The sequence below is a fragment of the Nicotiana tabacum genome, chromosome 4, assembly GCF_000715075.1.
Source record: "Nicotiana tabacum cultivar K326 chromosome 4, ASM71507v2, whole genome shotgun sequence".
NCBI lineage: Eukaryota > Viridiplantae > Streptophyta > Magnoliopsida > Solanales > Solanaceae > Nicotiana > Nicotiana tabacum.
Genome location: NC_134083.1, coordinates 45,603,278 through 45,624,398, shown reverse-complemented (window position 1 = coordinate 45,624,398; position 21,121 = coordinate 45,603,278). Strand labels below are relative to the sequence as shown.

Genomic DNA, 21,121 nt, shown 5'->3' with positions numbered 1-21,121 from the left:
CAGCATGCATTAACAAAAACTCATTAGAAAATTACATACTGAAGGACAAAAACTTAAGCATGTTTAGTCTAAAATTTTAGCAAATGAACTAAAAAACTTCAGCATGTTTAAACTGAAGTTTCAGATAAAATTCGTGACAAACTGTAGACTTCTACAGCAGGACAAAACTTCAGCATGCATTAATATGAAATTTTAGCTTTAATGTGAAAATTTTCAAGAATGAGGTTGCAGATCACGTGATTAATGCGTGATGCATGTCTTATATCTTTTCTTAGGGGTATAATTATCATATTATTACAGATTTTTTGTCAACTGGCTATCAAATTAATAATTTTTAAAAATATGGTATATTTTAAAAGGTTGCACAAATATATATGCTCAAATATTGTACGGATTTTGTCTTGACCAGAAAGATGGAGCCATTGTACAATATGTGTGGCTTCCGTAGACCCATTCTCGAATTCTGCGGCGTTAAAACTCTCTTTACAAATTCTTTCCAATTTTACCAGTCGCCTACAGTCTACATATAACTGCTCGCCTTTCTTATCAATCCCATTTTTCAAAATATCCATTTCGATTAATGTTAAACTCCAAGCTAAGCCATGCAAGTAATTGAGACCTCTTGAGCAAACAAAAGAATGCCCAAAAATTCCTCTTTTCAAACACCCATTTGCAATTACTAATCAGTGATCAAAGATAAATCCTTTTGTTCCACAATCGCCATGCTTTTCCATTTTGATCTAAAAGAATTTCAAGAAAAGGTGTCTACTCAACTCCGGCCTTTGCAACGGTCTTTCCAGTTCTGGGTTCGGGCTGCTGATATTTATACTGGTTATAAAGTAACCCCCTTTTTGTCTCTTTCACCCTGTATTGGTGTATGCATAGCTCTTTTGTTCCTAAATAGACCAATTATATTAAAGTTGAGGTCTTTCTTGGGTTTGCGTAGGTATTTCAGGTAAGAGCAAGTTTAGAGAAGGATGTGCAGAAACAGGAGGTAATGTGGGAGAAGCAGCACGAGGTTGCTGCTGACAAGATATATAACATGTGTTCTGACCTTGGTGGGTTTTTCCTCAAGGTACTTCTTCTATTAATACAAGGATTTAAGTTATACAACAACAGTGCAGTGAATTTTTACACTATCAATGTAATGGAACCTGTTATAGCAGGTTATTTACCGTTCATTCTAGGTTACTAATCAATGCTTATTAAATAAAGTTACTTGATCGTGTAAATATTTTTTATGCCGTTAATGCATAGAATTTAAACTATTAAACGAAAAATCCAATTTCTTTATTTATAAGGGGTTTGGATTCATTGTTATTTGCTTCAATTTTCTAAATCTTGAACAGTCACCATGTGATCTAAATTTGGGTTCTCCTCTTTTTCATCAAACTATTAGTAAAATCTTTATGATTGAGAAGTATTAATCTCGGGCCGCTCCCTACCTTGTTGAGGAAATCGCGTGATTGTCATTGGTTATGCTTCAGAAGTTGCACATTAATATGATATTATGAGTTACTATGTTATCACAGTGCGTTGTTTTTAATTGTTTGTTTCAGTTATTTTTATAATTTATGTTATATTGTAATACCTGTTAAATATTCAGTCTTTTTATGCTTAATGATGTCAGGTTGCCCAAATAGTTGGGAAGCCAGATTTGGCGCCAGCTGCATGGGTCAAAAGGCTTGTTACTCTATGTGATCAAGCACCAGCTACACCATACAATGTGGTTAGGGTAGTGCTCGAGAAGGAGTTGGGTCAAAGTATTGATGAGTTGTTCGATTATTTTGACAAGGATCCACTGGGCTCTGCCTCTATTGCTCAGGTATCTACTTTTCTGCTCTCTTTCTCGTTCTTGCTAAATTATAGAATGTTCAAAAACACATTTCTTTGCTAGAAAAAATTGGAATCACGGGATGTAAGATAGGAAAGCTGGTTAAGTGCTTAAGCGATCCATTTGAGTAGTCTTTATTTCTTTAAGCTCAAACCATCAGTAAGGAAGTTTATAGATATTTAATCATAGAATTTAATTCATGTTCAAATCTAAAACATTATCTTGTCGTTTCTTGGTTTAAGACATGCTGCAAAAGTTAACTTTATGTATGATTTTTTCAGGTTCATCGAGCAAGACTCAAAGGTGACAAGAATGATGTTGTCGTCAAGGTAAGAACTTGAGTGTCATCTTTCATATTATTGTGAGGTTCTAATTGTCATACAACTGTAGGTCCAACATCCTGGGGTTCAGGAATTGATGATGACTGATATCCGCAACTTGCAAGCCTTTGCGTTATATATTCAGAAGACGGATGTCAAGTTTGATCTGTTCTCCGTTACCAAGGAAATGGAGAAACAGGTGCAAAACGTTCACGAATTTGCAATGTGTCTTGTACTATTAGACTTTTCATTTTCTTTTCTTCTCCTATCCTTGTCCATGATATTTTGTTGCTTTAATTTTTACTATATGCTGAGGTTCTCCTAGTGGAGGACCTAATTGTAATTGATCCAGTTCATGAAAAGGATGGAATTTGAAACTGGGATTAATCCTAGATCCTTCCTATGATTATAGGACCTTACAAGTCTGTTGTTGTGTTATGGGCGATATTCTGTACTGCTATAACTAAAGTTCTTCCAGAGGATGTTATGCCATGTCTCAACTGCTTAAAGCAAAAGATTTAGAAAGCCTGTTCATCTAATTTGATTATCACATGTTGACCTAGTACATCTTAACACGTTCATGCTCATTTTCGTTCAGTCTTTTGAGCATACCCAAAGTCGGTCTATCATAAGTGCCTACAAGATTAATATGTTCATGCTCACCAGGAAAATGTTTGTTAGTGCAACTTATAAGAAAATGTTCATTATCCGATTCAATTTATGTCAATGCTCAGTAGGTTATCATTGCAGACGAATGAAAACATAGAAGTTGTACTACATAAGACTAGTTGTTTTTCCTCCGTAAGCTAAATTAGCTAATGTTTAATGTTATTAAAATGAATTTTGAACTAGACTGTATATCTTGAGTGATTTCCAAACCCAAACCCACCTTTTTTTTGTGTGATAGAATTCCTAAACCCTTGTTGTTACTTTTGCTCACCTACACATTTTGCATTTCTCTTGGTACAACAACAACAACGACGACCCCGCAAGATCCCACTAGTGGGGTCTGGGGATGGTAGTGTGAAATACTACCCTTGGTAGCAGTTTCTAATTTATAGTAGGGCTGCCACTGTTGTTTCCTTCCCCCATGAAATACTGTCCTTGTGTTTTACTTTGTGCAAAATGGTATTAATTAGGAGATTGTCGGGTACAATCTTTTATGTGTTGGTTTGGCTTTCTATGTGGTGCTTGACCTCTCTAGATGTTTGATGTGGCACTATTGTTTGTCTACAAGACTCTAAATACTTAAAAATCAGTGAATATGCACCAACTGATATGTTGGTATTTGCATGCAGCTAGTTGACTTCCTCTCACCTGAATTATATTACTTGGTTAAGTGAATCTAGTAGATTATTTTTTTTCCCGACTTGCGTCTTTGAAGTAATCTGGTTTTAACTTGTTCATTCAAGATTAGCTATGAATTCAACTTTGTGAGGGAGGCTGAAGCTATGGCAAGAATTCGTCATTTCCTTTGCCAGAATAACAAAAAGTCCCCTGTTCGGGTACCTCGTGTGATACGAGACATGGTCAGCAGGTATGATCAGGTGAAGAAAATTTGTTTTGTCCTAGTTGCATAGTGAAACGTGAGATGAGACTATTTACTTTAGCTCCTCTATTGGTTAGTAATTATATTGTGTTTCTATTAATGTGTTTAACTTTGTCAAGGCTTTTTTTAACCTATAAGTGTTTAACTTTGTTATGACTTGACTAAGTATCGAACAAAAATCGACTAGTTTCTCCGCTGTGATGCTAGTCCATAGTACGTACATGTCAGATCCTTAACATAAAGCTTTTCTTCAAGCGCACTGTTATTTGCAAGGCATAGTCCATGATACACGTGGATCGCTTTGTAATTTGCTGTTTGTTTCATACTCACTTTATTATAAGCTTTATAGTCTCCCTGATACTGTAATTGCAAGACAATCAAATATTTGTTTGCATGTACTGAGGATTGATATAACATTTTATGTCGTCCTGGTTCTTCCTGAAAGAAATATTACTTTTGACCACCTACTCATGGAATTAACCCTCATACACTGGGTGACACATGTGTAGTCTACTAACGGCCACATGCTATGGGACTTGAATGTGAGATTGGCTCAACATTGCTGTTTAAAGATTTTTCTAGTGGGATCATTTCATTTGAATGATATCTTATCAAGTCTATTTGGCCTTGCCTTAGTCATTCTATGTTTTTCTCTATATTATATATTCTTCAGATAAGTTGCTTCAGGGTAGTTTTAACCAAATATGAGGAGTTTTACAAGTGGTCTGGTGTTTTTCCTTTTAGAAAGAATATTTGATGTATTGATTTGATATTGTGGGCATATTTTAGTAGCTCTCTCATAAATAAAGATAGTGATCACAAAGGTCAATTAAATATGAACTCCTACATAGAAAGAGATGAGTGGGTGGGAGGTATTTGCGTCAGATTATATGGGAGTGGATGCTGGGTGTTTGCACTCTACTAGTTCTACAAAAAGGTAATAGTTAGCAAATAGAGGTGGAGTGACAGGAGGAAATACTTTTGAAAGAACCAAAAAAATAAAAGGAAAAAGAAAACCTTATGCTTGTTGCGTCTGGTGCTGGATTACATCCTGTAGCAGGGCACCTTGAAACACATAAAGTTATGTAATCCACCACTTAAGGTTAGCTTTTGTTTTGTATGTTTAGTTCAAGAACTCTACTTCTACCCCCTTATATCTACTTCTGAAGATGTCAAAGGTGCTTTTCCATGTGCTTATGCAGCTCCACAAGTTCCACTTATTATATCTTATATTCTCTTCTCTGCATTAGTTTGATTTTTTGAGCTAATTTTGACAATGATGGGAATAACTATTTCTCGCATGAATTTTGGTTTATTTCTGTTGATATTCTACCTATGTGTATCCACCTGAGCAATCACTTTCTTTATGCTGCTACTAGGAGGGTTTTAGTGATGGAATACATTGATGGCATACCCATTTTGAAGCTAGGAGATGAAATGGCAAAGAGAGGCATACATCCTGATGGCAAGTTAGCGGCAGCTGCAAAACAGTAAGTCCCTGAATTATCCTAAAACTTGTTCTGAACCTACCTGCTTGTTCATACACCGACACGTTTCCTTGATGTATACAAAGTCTTCTGCCTATGTTCCCCTCTAAAGTGGTCATTTTTCGTGTCCGTGTATATTTGAATGTCCATGCGGAACACCTCTATGTTGCTCTTTTCTTAAAATGTTTATAGTGAAGCTCCCCCTTTTTCATTCTTAAAATGCAGGAATATCCTTAAAAATTTGTCACTTGCTTATGGACAAATGATACTCAAGAGTGGTTTCTTCCATGCAGATCCTCATCCGGGAAACATTCTGATCTGTAAAGGTTCTGAGGCAAGTGCACATTGGAATACCTAAAACTTATCCCTGAACGAAGCATTTACAGCCATCCTTCTCGCAATTAATGTACATCAAAGATTGTTATTTACATTATTCCTTTCAGGTTGCATTGCTTGATTATGGACAAGTGAAGGATCTTCCTGATGAACTGAGGCTTGGATATGCTAAGTTGGTTCTTGCGATTGCCGATAATGACCCTTTAAGAGCATCAGACAGCTATAGGTGCTATAATTTGCCCTGAAAATTTTTTGTTGTAAATTTATATTTTCCCTTTTTCTGCTTTCACAGCAAAAGAGAATTAGCTCGTGTCTGTTACTCTCCAATTACTCTAGAATTGGAGAAATCAGTTACTGTCCTTTGTTTGGGCAGCGGTGTTATTTTTGCCAGTTGTTATGCACATGCACAGGGGGGGGGGGATGCATCGTTGACAGCATATGTTTATTGACCGTAAGATTGGCAGACCTGGTCGTGTTTTTGTTAAGAGAAAATGCGTTCATGCAAGTATGGTTGCGAATCATCTATCATTAGAATTTAGAAACCTATCACAGTGGAGACCACCTTGAAAATAATATATCCCTTGATATACCAGGTGAAAATAGCATATGCTTCTTCATAGGCTCATAACCATTCAGCCAGAACTAGTGGTTGATTTTTCTGTATCTGCTCTCCTGTGGCTTGGCTTAATCTGCTCTAGTGAGGAAATAATAAAACTTCAGGCTTGAAGCAGTCTACCAGTTTTTCTCTTTTCCTTGGTAATATGCCTTCTTTAAATCTCAGGGAGCTTGGTATCGAGACCTTGAGCAAATGTGAGAATGAACAGAAGGAAATGCTTAGGCTGGCACAGACAATGTTTGACACAAAATTACCCCCTGGAGTTACTATGCTGCAACCTTTTGCAGAAGAATCTTCAATAAAAAAGATTGCTGTTAAGGTATGTCTTTAAGTTCCTTAGGTAAAGAATATATTGCTACTATTAGCTGAGAGTTGGGTTTACTAGTCGAGCTAATTGAATGGATGCCTTCTTATGGCGCAAGTTACTTTTAAGACCTTCTCTTATCGTACATAAGGTTTCTGTCCTTTCTTTTTGTGTTGCTCCTCTGTTTCTTTGGTGGGAGGAGGTGGTGGGGATTACATTTTTGTTGCATTTAGAAATTTGGAGTTGTATCTGGAGGATAAGTTTGATACGAGATTTCCAATGCAAGGATCTAGAATATACATGTTTATAGATCGTCTGTGCAGCAAAAAGGATTTTATGATTCGAAAGTCCATTTTCAAATTACAACAAGTTGTTTTGGAATTGAAAGTTGATTTTAGAACAACCCCGAAGGTGTTATTCAAGGAATTTTACAGTATAAACCTTTACTAGACTTGCTTAATATTCAACAAAACAACAACAACCACCTAGTGAGTTCCCATAAGTAGGGTTTGGAGAGGGTAATGTGTATGCAAACCTTACCCCTACCCTGGGAGGGTAGAGAGGCTGTTTCCGATAGACCCTCGGCTAGAGAGTAGATGAAAAGAAACATAAGCCACAAGTAGTAACAACAACAGGAAATTAAGAAAACCAAAGCGAAAGATATCAATCAAACAATAGGTAAAGAGAGCAATCTACGAGTAAAAGTGATACCATACTAATACTAATGCTACCGGTTCGAGAAAGAAAAAGCAAAACGCTCGACTACCTACTATACCTTAATTCTCGACCTACACACCCTCCTATCAAGGGACATGTCCTCGGTAAGCTCCAACTGCGCCATGTGCTGCCTAATCACCTCTCCCCAATACTTCTTAGGCCTACCTCTACCCCTCCTCATACCCCTTGTGGCCAACCTCTCACACCTTCTAACTAGGGCATCGATGCTTCTCCTCTTCACATGCCCGAATCATTTCAGCCTCGCCTCTCGCATTTTGTCCTCCACGGGGCCACTCCATATTTTCCCGAATAACTTCATTTCTAATCTTATCAAATCTGGTATGCCCGCATATCCATCTCAACATTCTCATTTCAGCTACTTTTATCTTCTGGACATGAGAGTTCTTGACTGGCCAACACTCTGCCCCTTATAACATAGTCGGTCGAACCACCACTTTATAGAACTTACCTTTAAGTTTAAGTGGCACATTCTTATCACACAAGACACCGGAAGCGAGCCTCATTTCATCCACCCTATGGTGTTTAACGGGCGGACTGGGACGGGCTGTACACAAGAAAAATTAGCCCGTCCGTTTAACGTTCCGGGCTGGTTAGCGGGTTGTACATTTTCGGGTTTTTTTGGGCCCGTCCGGGTTCGGGCTTAACGGGTCCGGATCGGGCCGAGCAATTTTTTTTTTTTTAAAGTAAATTTTGTTTTTCTTATTCAATGTTATTGATACTTAAGTGCTTGCAAACTTTTAATGCTTAGAATTAAACTTTGAAGTTTAAAGTTTTAAATTTGAAATTTGAAATTTAAAATTTTAAAATTGAAATTTGAAAGTAAGTGGCTACAAAAAATTATTTAATAAGACCAATAGGCAATATGTAAGGATCAAGCTCCGAAGGCTTTCATTTGATATTTTTATTGAATAATATATAATACTTCAAATTAATTTGCAAGTTCTTTTTTGATTTTTTTATTTTTGAACTTGCAAATTAAAAGTTTACAACAATTATAAAAAATAAGAAATAGTACATCACATGCTTTGCATCATTTTTGTAAGTTCATCCATGTCAACATGAGGTTCTTGGTTTTCGGCATTGGTTGAATCGGAACCATAAACCATTATATCTCCAATTTCTTGGTCCTCCGCTTCATCTACCTCGCCACGCCTTTGATTTCGCCGTTCTGATCTTATCCAATCTCTGAAGCACACTAGAATTTCCAAAGCGTTGCTGCCCAATGAATGTCGGGTATCTCCTAGTTGCTGCCTTGCATGGCTAAATGCGCTCTCTGATGCGACTGTTGAAATCAGTACATTTAGCACGTCTCGAGCCATGGTCGAAAGAACATGAAATTGATTTGCGTTGCTCCTCCACCAACCCAGCGGTAGAAATTCCTTTGTGCGGGGCTCTGTTGACTTTTGCAAGTAGAATTGGAGTTCATCAATATTCCTGCTACTGGTTTGTTGATGCTCTCCTAGTGTAGACCAAATCAAATAATCTTCAACACCGTCATTATCATCCAAAGCACTGGTCCCAGATGTTGAAACTGAACTTGAAGGAATATTTGCATCTATAGCAGAAGAAGCATCAACAATGTTAGCATAATAATTATATAAAGTTTGTAAATGTTTGTGTAGATCAGAAATACAAGTGTCAATATCAGGAGTTTCAGTTGGTCCATATAAGAATATAAAGCAATGATTAATTGGCGACAAGTGGCCATTTTGATAGAAGGGTTTAAAATAGCACCAATTAGGTAAATAGGGGGAATTGGGTAGAAATATTTTTTAAACTTATCTAGCATAGATTCAACAACAGAAGTATATCCTTCTTTCTTCTTCAAATTATGTAGTAAAAGAGAAATTTCAGCAATATGAACTAAACCATTTGCAATAGTAGGATAATAAGCTCCAGAAAACTCAAGTGTAGCCACATAAAATTTTTGTAAAAACTTTACAACATCTTCAATGACATCCCAAGTTCTAGATGTTAACAAACGGCTAGGATCGGTACAATGAGAATTAGCAACTTCAGTTATAGGCATTCTATATTTATAACATCTTAGGAACAAATAAGTATAATTCCACCTAGTAACTATTTCTTCAGGCATGAGTCTTGGTTTTAGTCCATAGTGTACACATTTTTCCTTAAATGCATTTAATCTAGCACTTCTATTATTTCCTTGAATTACACCAACAACTCTTCTAACTAAAGTGATATCATCTCTAAATAATTCAAGGCCACTCTTCACAATCAAGTTATAAATATGACATGCACATCTAACATGAAATATTTCAGGAAGTGGTGGGTGTAGATGCAATTTTAATATTGTAATAGCAGCATTGTTGTTAGAAGCATTATCAAATGACATACATAAAACTTTTTCTGCAAGATTATAAAATATAGCAACTTCATGGATAGTATTACTTATAAATGCACCCATATGACTTTGATCTTCATCATATTTAAAAGCAATAATATGTTTTTGCATACAAAAATTATCATCTATCCAATGGCATGTAACAGTCAAATAATCATTTCCATTTACAGCACGACCAATATCAGAAGTAAGAGAAACTCTACAAGAAAGACTGGCGAACAAATAACGTATATATGTCTGATATTGTCCAAAAAGCCTAAAGATATCAGCTCTACAAGTACTTCTAGGAATACCTTTAAACAAAGGGTTATAAATTCTTTGAATATAAGTAACAAGATATGGTGAAGCAGCAAAACTAAAAGGTAAACAACCTAAAACAATCATTTTAGCTAATTCTTCCCGATCTTTCTTAATATCTTATTTACCCATTAACCCCCCAGTACCCGGGTTAAGTTTTTGTTGCCCATCTTTCTCATCTACTCCCCAATCAAGAGGGTGATGCTCTACCATGTGCCTACGAAGTTGACCCGTTCCCCCTCCCTTACCGATCTCGTGTTTATAAATATCCTTACAAATTCTACATCTTACATATTTTTTATCTTCTTCTAGTCTGTCAAAAAAATTCCAACACTTACTTCTTAATCTTCGATTCTTCTTAATAGGGAGGGGAGGCCTACTTGTATTACCACGACCTCCACCCCTAATATTTTGAGTTTGACTAGCATTACCAGGTGTAGCTGGTGGTGTTTCAAGATTATCAGGTGATTGAATATCATCTAAATTACCATATATACCATAATTTTCTTGAAATCGCTCATAATCTACATTTAAATTTTCAGGTGAACTTTCAGAAATATGTGTAAAGCTACTAGAAGAACCAGCACCACCTCTTGATCTTTTGGAAGTTTTCTTACTACCACCTCTACTAGTGCACGCTTTTTTGGCCGCTCTAAATATATCCATTATGTAAATTAAATTAATAATTCTAAATAATAAAATAAGTGTACACCAAAGAAGAGAAAGATATGGAACGAGTGTACCGGGATTCCGGATGCCGCAATAAATTTGATATCAAAAATCAAACTTCAATTGATAGACCGATACTTGATAGTTGATACTTGATACCACACTTCACTTGAATACTTGATATTTGATAATAATAATTTTGTAATGGCTAAACTAAATATTTGATGAAACTTGAAATAATAAGTAATTGAAAATTTAAGAACAATAATCAATATTATCAAGAGAGAATTAGAATAATAAGAGAGTGAATTGTAAGGAAAAATGAAGAAGAAGGGGGGCTATTATGAAGAAGAAGGGGGGCTATTTATAATTTTTAAAAGGTTAAAATTATAATTTATCAAATATTAGGGGTGGGGTGGCTATTTTCTTGAGGGGTAGGCCGAAATGGTCATTTCTGCAAAAAAGGGCCGTTGGCCAACGGTCCAGAAAATATAAAAAAAAAAATTGTAACGGAAACCGGGTTGTGGCCCGTTAAAAATCCGTTAATGGGTTACCGGGCTAAGCGGGTTCCGGTGCACCGGTGTCCAAAAACTTTTCGTCTAAAACCCGCTCCCCGCCCAACCAGTCCCAGCCCGCCCCCAAACGCTACAGTACCGGCTGGACCGGGTCGAATCGGGTTGTAAACGGGTCAGTCCGGCCCGATGAACATGTATAATCCACCCTGCTCCGATACGATGTGTGACATCCTCATCAATTTTCCCATTTCCTTGTACTATTGACCCAAGGTACCTGAAACTTACTCTCTTGGGAATGACTTGTGTATCGAGCCTCACCTCCATATCCTCTTCCTGGGTTACGTCGTTAAACTTGTACTCCAAGTATTATGTCTTGGTCCTGCTCAACTTAAAACCTTTAGACTCTAAGTTCCGCCTCCAAACCTCAAGCCTCTCGTTAAAACCACCCCGCGTCTCGTAAATCAGAACTAAGTCATTAGCAAATAATATACACCATGGTACCTCCCCTTGAATGTGTCGAGTCAGTGCGTTCATCACCAAGGAAAATAAAAACGGGCTAAAAGCCGATCACTGGTGCAACCCCATCAACACCGGAAAGTGCTCCGAGTCTCCTCCCGCCGTCCTCACCCAGGTCTTAGCACCATCATACATGTTCTTAATCACCCTAATATAGGCTACCGGGACCCCTATAGCCTCCAAGCATCTTCATATCACCTCTCTCGGGACTTTGTCGTATGCTTTCTCTAGGTCAATGAACACCATATGCAGGTCCTTCTTTATTCCCTTTATACTGCTCCACCAATCTCCTTACAAGATGAATGACTTCCGTAGTCAAACGACCCGGCATGAAAACGAACTGATTCTAAGAAATAGACATACTCTTCCGCACCCTCATTTCTATCACCCTCTCCCACACTTTCATCGCATGGCTTAGCAGCTTGATACCCCTATAATTATTGTAATTTTGGATATCACCCTTATTCTTGTACAACGGAATCATCGTACTCCACCTTCATTCTTCAGGCATCTTCTTCGTCCTAAAAATGAGTCACTCCAAACCTGCCCTACCCGCATTCTTCCAAAATTCCATAGGGATTTCGTTTGGCCTGGTCGCTCTACCCTCGTGCATCTTACGCATAGCCCCCTCGACCACTTCTACTCTAATGCGCCTACCTCTTCCACTCCAAAACTTGCTTAATATTCATTGGAAAAAATTATATGAACTTCTCCAAATCAAAGGACTTAATTTGATATCTACCCTATCCAAAATCTTTAAACCGATGGAATGATGGATCCTTTGCCTACTTGAGCACTTAATGCTGGAAATAGAACTTTGGAAGTAAATAATTTAGAGATGAAGTTTGATATATCAAATATGGTAAGTGCATCATCCATGTATTCATCATGTGGCCAATACATCCTTATTATTTTGCGAAACATAGTATGAGAGTGATAGAATGGTAATCCTTTTCTGATACGGATTTCTGCCAAATTTCATAGGGCTTCAATCATGTTGATTTTTCCCATTTTCCAATCAATCAATGAGAAACTTGCATGAAGAATGAATCCTAAAGCTCATTCTCTCGTATTACTTCTTAGATTGCTTTAAATGATATTATGTCGTCCGGATATCCCTTAAGGGTAAATCTCTTGGTGGTTTACAATAGGATTATAACTGCAATTATTTTCCCCTTATGGTTTCCTTTCTTCTTATGTATAGACATGTGAAAGGAGAAAGAGAATGAGAGTGGTGTATATGACATCTAATTTAGGTTAAAGCAGTGCATCATTTATTTGAGGTAAAGGGAGTTGTTTTCTTGGAGAACAGCACCAGTGTGGTCATTATGGATAATAAAAAAAAGAATAGCACCAATGAGATGTTCCCCGTGTTACAGGAGATTCATTGACCAGCCTTGTAATACGAATACAACGGTCTGAGAAGAATAGACTTCGATTTCACTTGGTTTTCTGGATCTCACACTGTTAATAACTTTTTACTCAATATTTGATAAAATAGTGATGCTGCCCTGATCTGTGCTGAGTTGTTGGTCCTTCAACCTTTCAAGAACGTTATTCTTTGCTTGATAAATGTTGTACCAAGTTTGTTTTATAATTTTACTTGTAAGATATCCCAAAACTACACATGATGTCTTTCACCAAGTTACACTTTATTAGATTTCCTATTATTTTCCATAAACCCCACCTTTGGAAACGATAGCGTATTTGCAGCTAACAACAATACAACATTGGTTTCCCTTCATTCATGTGGTGATAACAGTTGCAGCACCCTGCATCGTGAAGAATTTTTCAGTTGAACTAATTGGCAAATCAAATATGAATATACTTTATAACAATTCTGAAAATTGTTTGTTCTGATGACAGGCTTTTCCAGAGGAACTGTTTTCTGTGCTCCGTACAGTGCATCTCCTGAGAGGACTTAGTGTTGGTCTGGGAATTAATTTTTCATGTGCCGAGCAGTGGAGACCCATTGCTGAAGAAGTTCTGTATGTTGCTGGAAGACTTGCAGGTATCTTCAGTAATATCAATACCTCTTTCAACGCGATTGTTCCATGGGCTAAAGGGCATTTACCAGTTTTGTGCATTTGATTTTGTGAGCCAAAGAAGTTATTTGATCCCCTGCTAATCTGTAAAGTAAAAGGGAAGCCCGTTGCACAAAGAATCCTACGTGTACTCAGGGTCCGGGGAAGGGCCGTATCCCTAGTGAGTGTGATGTAGGCAACCTACCTTAACACTAGCATAGTCGTTGATTCCACGGCTCTAACCCGTGAAACCTATAGGTCACACGGAGACAATTTACCAATGCTCCGAGGCTCCACTTCAATCCGTTGCTAATTTTTGATCCAGGAAAATGATTCGTTTCTATTTATTTTTAAATATCTTTGTTCCCTGGTCGAGATGCGCTGTTACATACATCAATTTTATGTCTGCAGTTTTTTCCTTTTCCAAGTAGGCCGTTTTTCTATCATCTGATAGGATGATTTTCTGTTGATAATTAGTTCCTATAGCACAGACTACCCATTTTTCTTATTTGGTTTGCAAGTACTTCTCTGATATTGCTCATTTACTTTCAGCTAAAGATCTGAAGCAAGTGCATAGACGTGGAGCTTCTAGAAGAAGATTTTGGAGATAAGTATTTAATGTATGGAAATGATCAGTATGAGCCTACCTGGAATATGGTATTTATTGTAATTTATCCTAGTCAAGTTGATGTCCTTAGCTGCATCCTTGTCATGAAAATTCAATTACAGATTTTGCCTTTTGAGTTGTATTGGATTAGAAGTATTGTCAAATAACATTGACTACTAACAGTAGTCTTTCAGGAATATTTGTTAGTTTCTATCTTGATTTTGTTTTGGTTCCTCAAAGTCGGATGGAAAATGTGACTCTGCGCTTGAAGGGAAAAAAATTGGCCAGCGTTTTGTGTTTCTCCATATTTTCTACTACTGTGGACAAACAACTGTTAGCATTTCTTGCTCATGCAGCTATGAGTCTGTAACTAGGAATGTACTCGGGATTTCTTCGTTGCATCTTTAGATGCTGGTGTTTGAGTCTTGAAGTGGTATCAACTTGGTTTAGGCCTTGAAAAATGGTTTTGCTTGTACTTAACTGAAATTGGAAGTTAAGGTTAAGTTCAAATGTTTGCAGATGTTCTTGTGTTTTTGACTTCTGCATTTACTTTTTCCCTTTTTAATGCTTTTCTTTCCTTGACAGATACTTATGCCTGGTGCCTTGTTCCTTGTACATTGTAGTATTAACACTTCTTATTCTGAATATCCTGATTTTAGAATAGTCCTGCAATCTTGCTGGTCTTTAAGGGGTCGTTTGGTACGCAGAATAAGGTGGGATAAGGTGTGAGATTAAATTTATACCATGTTTGGTTGACGTTATCCCAGTCTTAATACGGAATATCCCATCTTATCCCATCAAATTTGAGATTGTATTATCCCATCAAACTTGAGACTCCCAGGTGAGATAAATTAGTCCTGAGTTATAATTATTAGTATAATTTAGTCTGCGTACCAAACAACCCCTAAGTATAAAAATTAGCAGCCAAACCTTATGAAGTTAAAGAAACCCCCTCTGATATGGTTAAACATTTATCTACATCTATATCTAGATGTTAATCCATCTATATAATATGTATATTTGTTCCTTTTTTGTCATCTTTAATTTGTTTCAACTAAAAGAAAGGGTGATTTGGACTATTTCCGTTAATAGGTGGAAGATTAGGAGAATTAGTTCTATCAGTCCTATTCAATTAGAATAAAGGGTGACCTGTTGCAAATATCTTATGAAATAAATATTCTATTCAACGGTACAATTTTAGAAGCGTTACCAAAGCCTGATTCCTAGCCGTGCGCCCTTAGATAAAACAAAGAAGTTGTTGCAACATTGACTTAAGAATTTTAAAAAATATATTAGTTCCCATCAATTGATACGAGTTAAGTTTCTCCTCTTTCTAAGCATGACGCTAAGTATGAACTGACGTTAACTCAGATTAATTATGATTAAGTCAAAATCAAGAACCGCTTTAGCAAAAAAATTCCCCAGAATTAGAACCACTAAAAAATACTAGGAAAGTGCTGAAAGTGCCAATTAATAGTAAAATAATCCAAGCTTTGTCAGCAAAAATACAAGAGTGTCTAGATTGGCCAATGTTGTGCACTGCTTAATTTAGTGAGTACAAGGAACTGTGGAAGCTTCTATTACCCCTTAATTATTATTTTTGAAAGTATAAAAAAGGAAATTTAAGTGTGCACAATATATTTCTTGTTGGCTTTACGCACAGGCTAAGAATATGCCCGCCGATAAATCTTGTCATATTGATAATAATCCATTTAGGTAAAGTCACAAACTGCTAAATATGCCTTTTTCTTAATGTTAACTTCACCTCTGCGCCGTCGCCGTCTCATTCTTTATGTGCTTTTTGCATATCAATTTTGTAAATTAATTGAGATTTTTACCTATATTTCCCCATATTTAGCCGGCTGAATCTGATTTTACCCTCTGATAAAAGTAAATTCCTAATTAATAGTAATATTTGATTCCACTGACCTTGGGATTCACTCTTCAATGTCAGTTATGGATATTGAGATGATTAACAACTTATGTTAGCTATATGGAGTATTTGTTAGGGCAAAGACAAGGATCATACTTTTTGAATTTAACTTTAAAAGAATTATTAAACTATAACCGTTCATAGGAGTGAGATCAATAACCTCAAAATTTTGACAGATTACCTATGTTTGAATATTGTAAAAATTCTATTGTAGTATAATTTTTTAACTCCCTCCTCGGCTTCGAATTGGTTTGCAGCCAATCACAATCTTGTACCCTTAATTTATAGTATGTGAATCTTATAAAGTTTCGATTTTGCTAAAGTCACTCCACTATATATTTGTTCGCAACTAGCTTTGGTTGTTGAACCTTATTATTTTCAGTTATTCTGTCCAAGAGAATCAAAAACTAGTTTTCTTCTTATCTTGGTAACCTTGAAATGCCCCAATAAGTTGGAATAGTTTTCATGAAATACTCTAGCCGAATTGAAGTGGACAACCAAAAATTCTAGTTTTTGTTTGATATCCTTGTAAATTTAAAGTAACGTCAATACGTCATGAACCCAAGAGTTCATAGACTAGAAAATTAATTAAAGATGAACTTTTTCTCTCTCCTGAATTAGAAAAAAGTGATGTTTTCCCCACGGCTTTAATTTGGTTCAGTAATAAGTTCGTAGTGCCTTCAGAAATTTTAACAAGAGAATTTCAGAAAAAATACAACAGCATTACACTTGGGGTTTGAACTTGTATTTCTCTTATCTAAAGGGTATTTAAAATATTATATATGTATACAAATATTTGTTTGTACGCTATTACCGCAGTATAATTTTTCGACAAAGTTCATTGCATATGGTTCCGTCGCTAGTAGCGCCAGATGTGTAAATTAGACGGACGTCACGAATTCGAAAGTTACCACTGACACGAAAATTTATTAGGTTCAAATCTATTATTCATACTTGATGAATTATTTGACACATGAGTATGAACCAAAGTTATTAGGTTCGAATTAACTCATAACTTGTACACTAAATCTGCCACTGACGGGGCGGGCCAACACTCCCCCGAGTTTCGAACCTATGAGCCAACTAGAGTTAAGTCAGCTAACTCACCTGAGAATTTCTTGCATGTTTAAGGTTTGCGTTCATGGATGGAGCTAGGGTGGCAGAATGGGTTCATCCGAACCCCTTTCACTGCAAAATTACATTATATATATAGGTTCAGAAATATTTTTATGTATATGTAGCAGAGGTTAAATTCCCTTGGCTTCTCCGGGTGTTCACTTCTTTATATTTTGAATTCTCTTTGTGAAAATTCTGACTTCGCCGTTGTTTGCGTCATGATCTTTTGATGAGAATGTATAGTTAATAATTAGGCTAGAAGATGGCTAAGAACCAGATATAAAAGTCCAAGGACACGGGAGGTCATCTAATCCTCAGATTTCACATTGATTGCTCTATGTTTTAATTTTTATTTCACAGGCAAACTCTCGCTGTCAAGCCCTCTCCGTTAGTTAAATTAGTTATACTCCTATTAGAATCAATAGCATTCGGACAAAATTTATCGAAATTATCAATCCTCATAAGCAACAACCATATTGCAACTATATAAACCCCTCTTTCCCTGTTGAGTGGTTCTTTCAAGCAGCTTTGTTCAATAAATCTCTTCGTTTTCATTAACGAGAGAACAAAGCTCCTACACATTATTGTAATTAAGAAAAATTTATGATATGGTCACTACTCACTAGCTTCCTATCCCTTAGCCTTTCAATGTTGATCAAATTGGTTATGACCCTTTGGAAAATGGCCTTTATCTTAGTCACAAAGAATTGGCCTATTCTCTTAATACTTACACAGCCGGTTTTAAGAGAAATGCTGCTAGCATGTTTTCCAGTTTGTCCAATGAAAGTGGGGATTTCAAAAGGCTAAGGAGGACGCCGAGTCTTGGCGAATCGCTTGGGAGCAATAGCAACAGCTTTTATAGTGATAGCAGCAGTAGCAGCAGCGGCGGTGGTGGCAGTATTCCAAGAACTGATAGCACTAATAGTGTGAATAGCTTGCAGTTGGCACCAAGGCTTCATTTTCGCGATCATGTTTGGGCGTTAAATCAAAGGTATCTTGCTGCTGAGGCTATTGAAGAGGCAGCAGCTGATATAATTAGTCAAGAAGAAGAAAATGGGGAAGGCATGAAACTTGTCCAACTTCTAATTACTTGTGCTGAAGCTGTGGCTTGTAGGGATAAGTCACGTGCCTCGGTCTTATTATCCGAGCTACGTGCTAGTGCCTTAGTATTTGGGACTTCTTTCCAGCGTGTAGCATCCTGTTTCGTGCAGGGACTCGCTGATCGGTTGGCTCTGGTGCAGCCACTTGGCACGGTTGGTTATGTTGCTACCCCTGCTATGAATAAAACCGACATGGTCTTGGAGAAAAAAGAAGAAGCTTTAAGGCTGTTATATGAGATATGTCCACATATTCAATTTGGTCATTTTGTGGCCAATTGTTCAATATTGGAAGCCTTTGAGGGAGAGAGTTTCATTCATGTGGTTGATTTGGGGATGAGCCTTGGTTTGCCTCATGGTCACCAATGGCGTCGTCTTATTCAGAGTCTTGCTAATCGCCCTGGTCAACCCCCACGTCGCCTTAGGATCACTGCTGTTGGACAAAATATTGAGAAAGTCCAAATCATTGGAGATGAGCTTGAGGCATATGCAAGAAGCCTTGGTATTAATTTGGAGTTTTCAGCTGTGGAGAGCAATTTGGAAAACCTTAAGCCAAAGGACATCAAAGTATATGATGGCGAAGTCCTCGTGGTTAACAGCATTCTTCAGCTCCATTGCGTGGTGAAGGAAAGTCGCGGTGCTCTCAACTCTGTTCTGCAGGTAGTTCATGAACTATCTCCCAAGATTCTAGTCCTTGTGGAGCAAGACTCGAGCCACAACGGACCCTTTTTTCTTGGGAGATTCATGGAAGCGTTGCATTATTACTCTGCTATTTTCGACTCCCTTGATGTCATGCTGCCAAAGTATGACACTAAGCGCGCGAAGATAGAGCAATTTTACTTTGCGGAGGAGATTAAGAACATTGTGAGTTGCGAGGGACCAGCACGAGTGGAAAGGCACGAGAGGGTGGACCAATGGCGTAGGAGGATGAGCCGAGCAGGTTTTCAGGCAGCGCCGATTAAGATGGTGTCACAAGCAAAGCAGTGGCTGGCCAAAGTGAATGCATATGAAGGATTTACTATCACAGAAGAGAAGGGTTGCTTGGTTCTTGGCTGGAAATCAAAGCCTATTGTAGCTGCCTCTTGCTGGAAATGCTGATCAACTCTTTGCCTTACCACAATTTCCATTTAATTCCTAATAAATGAGTGAATGATCTGAGTGTGTGCCTCGTTTGAGTTTTTTAGGACTCTTGAGTTTGGAGTTTAACAATAAGAACATCTGATAAGTTGAATGTCATCTTTTCAGATGGAGAGTGATAAAATAAAGTTATAGTTGTTCCTGTATAGCTTGACATTCCTTTCATTTTTTGAGTTCTCCAAACACTAAGTTAGTGTCCTCATTACTAACCCTTTGACACTCCCCCTATCAAGAAGACAATATCGAGTTCTCTCAAAAAAATGTACTATATGTGTTATTATTAGCACTTTACCGAATAGTAGAAATTTGTTGTACTTAAAGAAAAGACATCAGCTTGTTCCTATGCATAAAGCATATAAATATTATGACGATCTAATGTCAAAGGAAACTCTTACGTCACATTTTTCAAAGAAATATCCTATTGACAATTTATGATAATTCTAACCACTAGGAATTATCCAGTGAGTCAGTTCAATGATCATATCTCTATATGTATCGTCTATCTATGTGATTTAATTAATGAGATCAACTAATCTTTATCTCATAAAAACGATCACATAAATATTGATCTAACCGGATTACTAATGTCCAAATTAATAATCCTACGATCAAGAACAAATTTCGATTAAATTATAAGAAACTTTACTCTCATTATCATGATCTCCATCACGATGACAAGTCTCAAAATTTAATCAAGGACCTTATCAAATTAATCAAGCAATTAATAATAATGATAAAAAAAATATCAAATGCCATATATATTTTATATGAAATAACGTTCACAAAAATATGTTCAAATCATCAAATATGAGATTGGATCTAAGACATATTTATTATATCCCTAACACTTTTTATATTATTGAGATGATTTGAGATTCGGTCCGAACCTAGTCCAAGTAAACTCTTCTCTATTTGTTTCAACATACCAGGTGACATGGAAATTGTGGCAATTCCTACATGAGTAAATGATCATCTGCTACAACGTTGTCATGTTAGTGTGTGCCTAGTTTGAGTTTTTTAGGACTCTATTATACTATTCGTCGAACATTAAGAGTGGAATTGGGATAAAAACTAGTTTTCTAAAACACATACATAAAACTGTGAGCTTTACATTTCAAACAGTTCATCGTTTTCCTTTTCTTTTCTTCTCTTTTTCAAATTGTTTTTCTAATTGGTGAAGTAGTTCTTCGTTTAAGAATATATACAGTGCCTAATGATGTATTATGTTAATTAATTTCAGGTGATTAAGCTGTCAAAGAGGAGGAAGAGGAGTAAAAATAAAGTTTTAATGTTTTATTCCTAATCATGTATTAGTAGATGATTTGCTATTAATTATCCTTTATGTTGAAAGTCTCTAGGTTATGTTTTTGGTCTTCCTTGTGTTTCAGCGATAACTAGGCATATCTGTCAAAATCTTAGTAGTAATAATAAGAATATTATAATACATAAAATCTCTCATCTAATAGTATCCTTTATAACAAAGAACTCCTACTGGTTTCGAGGTTCTATATGCAAATTTAAGTGGCAGATTTAAGATGTTGTGCAGATGTTTATGCCCTTTTTATATAATGCAATTACTGGCAAAAGACCCCAAAAACAAATAGAGAGAATTTTAAAAAAAACAAATATGTGGTGTGAACGCGTGTGAAGTGTGGGGCGGG

At 36.7% G+C, this 21,121-nt stretch overlaps 2 protein-coding genes across 2 annotated transcripts; both read left to right on the top strand.

The window, feature by feature from the left end:
• Nucleotides 1-403: 403 nt before the first annotated feature.
• On the top strand, nucleotides 404-14,697 carry LOC107773526 (uncharacterized). Its single transcript, XM_075251769.1, has 12 exons — nucleotides 404-839; nucleotides 947-1,075; nucleotides 1,631-1,825; nucleotides 2,116-2,163; nucleotides 2,225-2,353; nucleotides 3,567-3,691; nucleotides 5,083-5,193; nucleotides 5,416-5,524; nucleotides 5,634-5,752; nucleotides 6,308-6,461; nucleotides 13,413-13,557; nucleotides 14,123-14,697. Exons 1-12 carry the CDS (start codon nucleotides 723-725, stop codon nucleotides 14,179-14,181), a joined length of 1,440 nt encoding a protein of 479 aa, XP_075107870.1. The 5' UTR covers nucleotides 404-722; the 3' UTR covers nucleotides 14,182-14,697.
• Nucleotides 14,638-19,785, top strand: LOC107766979 (GRAS family protein RAD1-like). The gene is made up of 4 exons (XM_016585900.2): nucleotides 14,638-14,649; nucleotides 14,763-14,876; nucleotides 17,587-17,613; nucleotides 17,868-19,785. The coding sequence occupies exons 1-4, from the start codon at nucleotides 14,638-14,640 to the stop codon at nucleotides 19,419-19,421; spliced, it is 1,707 nt and encodes a 568-aa protein (XP_016441386.2). The 3' UTR covers nucleotides 19,422-19,785.
• Nucleotides 19,786-21,121: the final 1,336 nt, after the last annotated feature.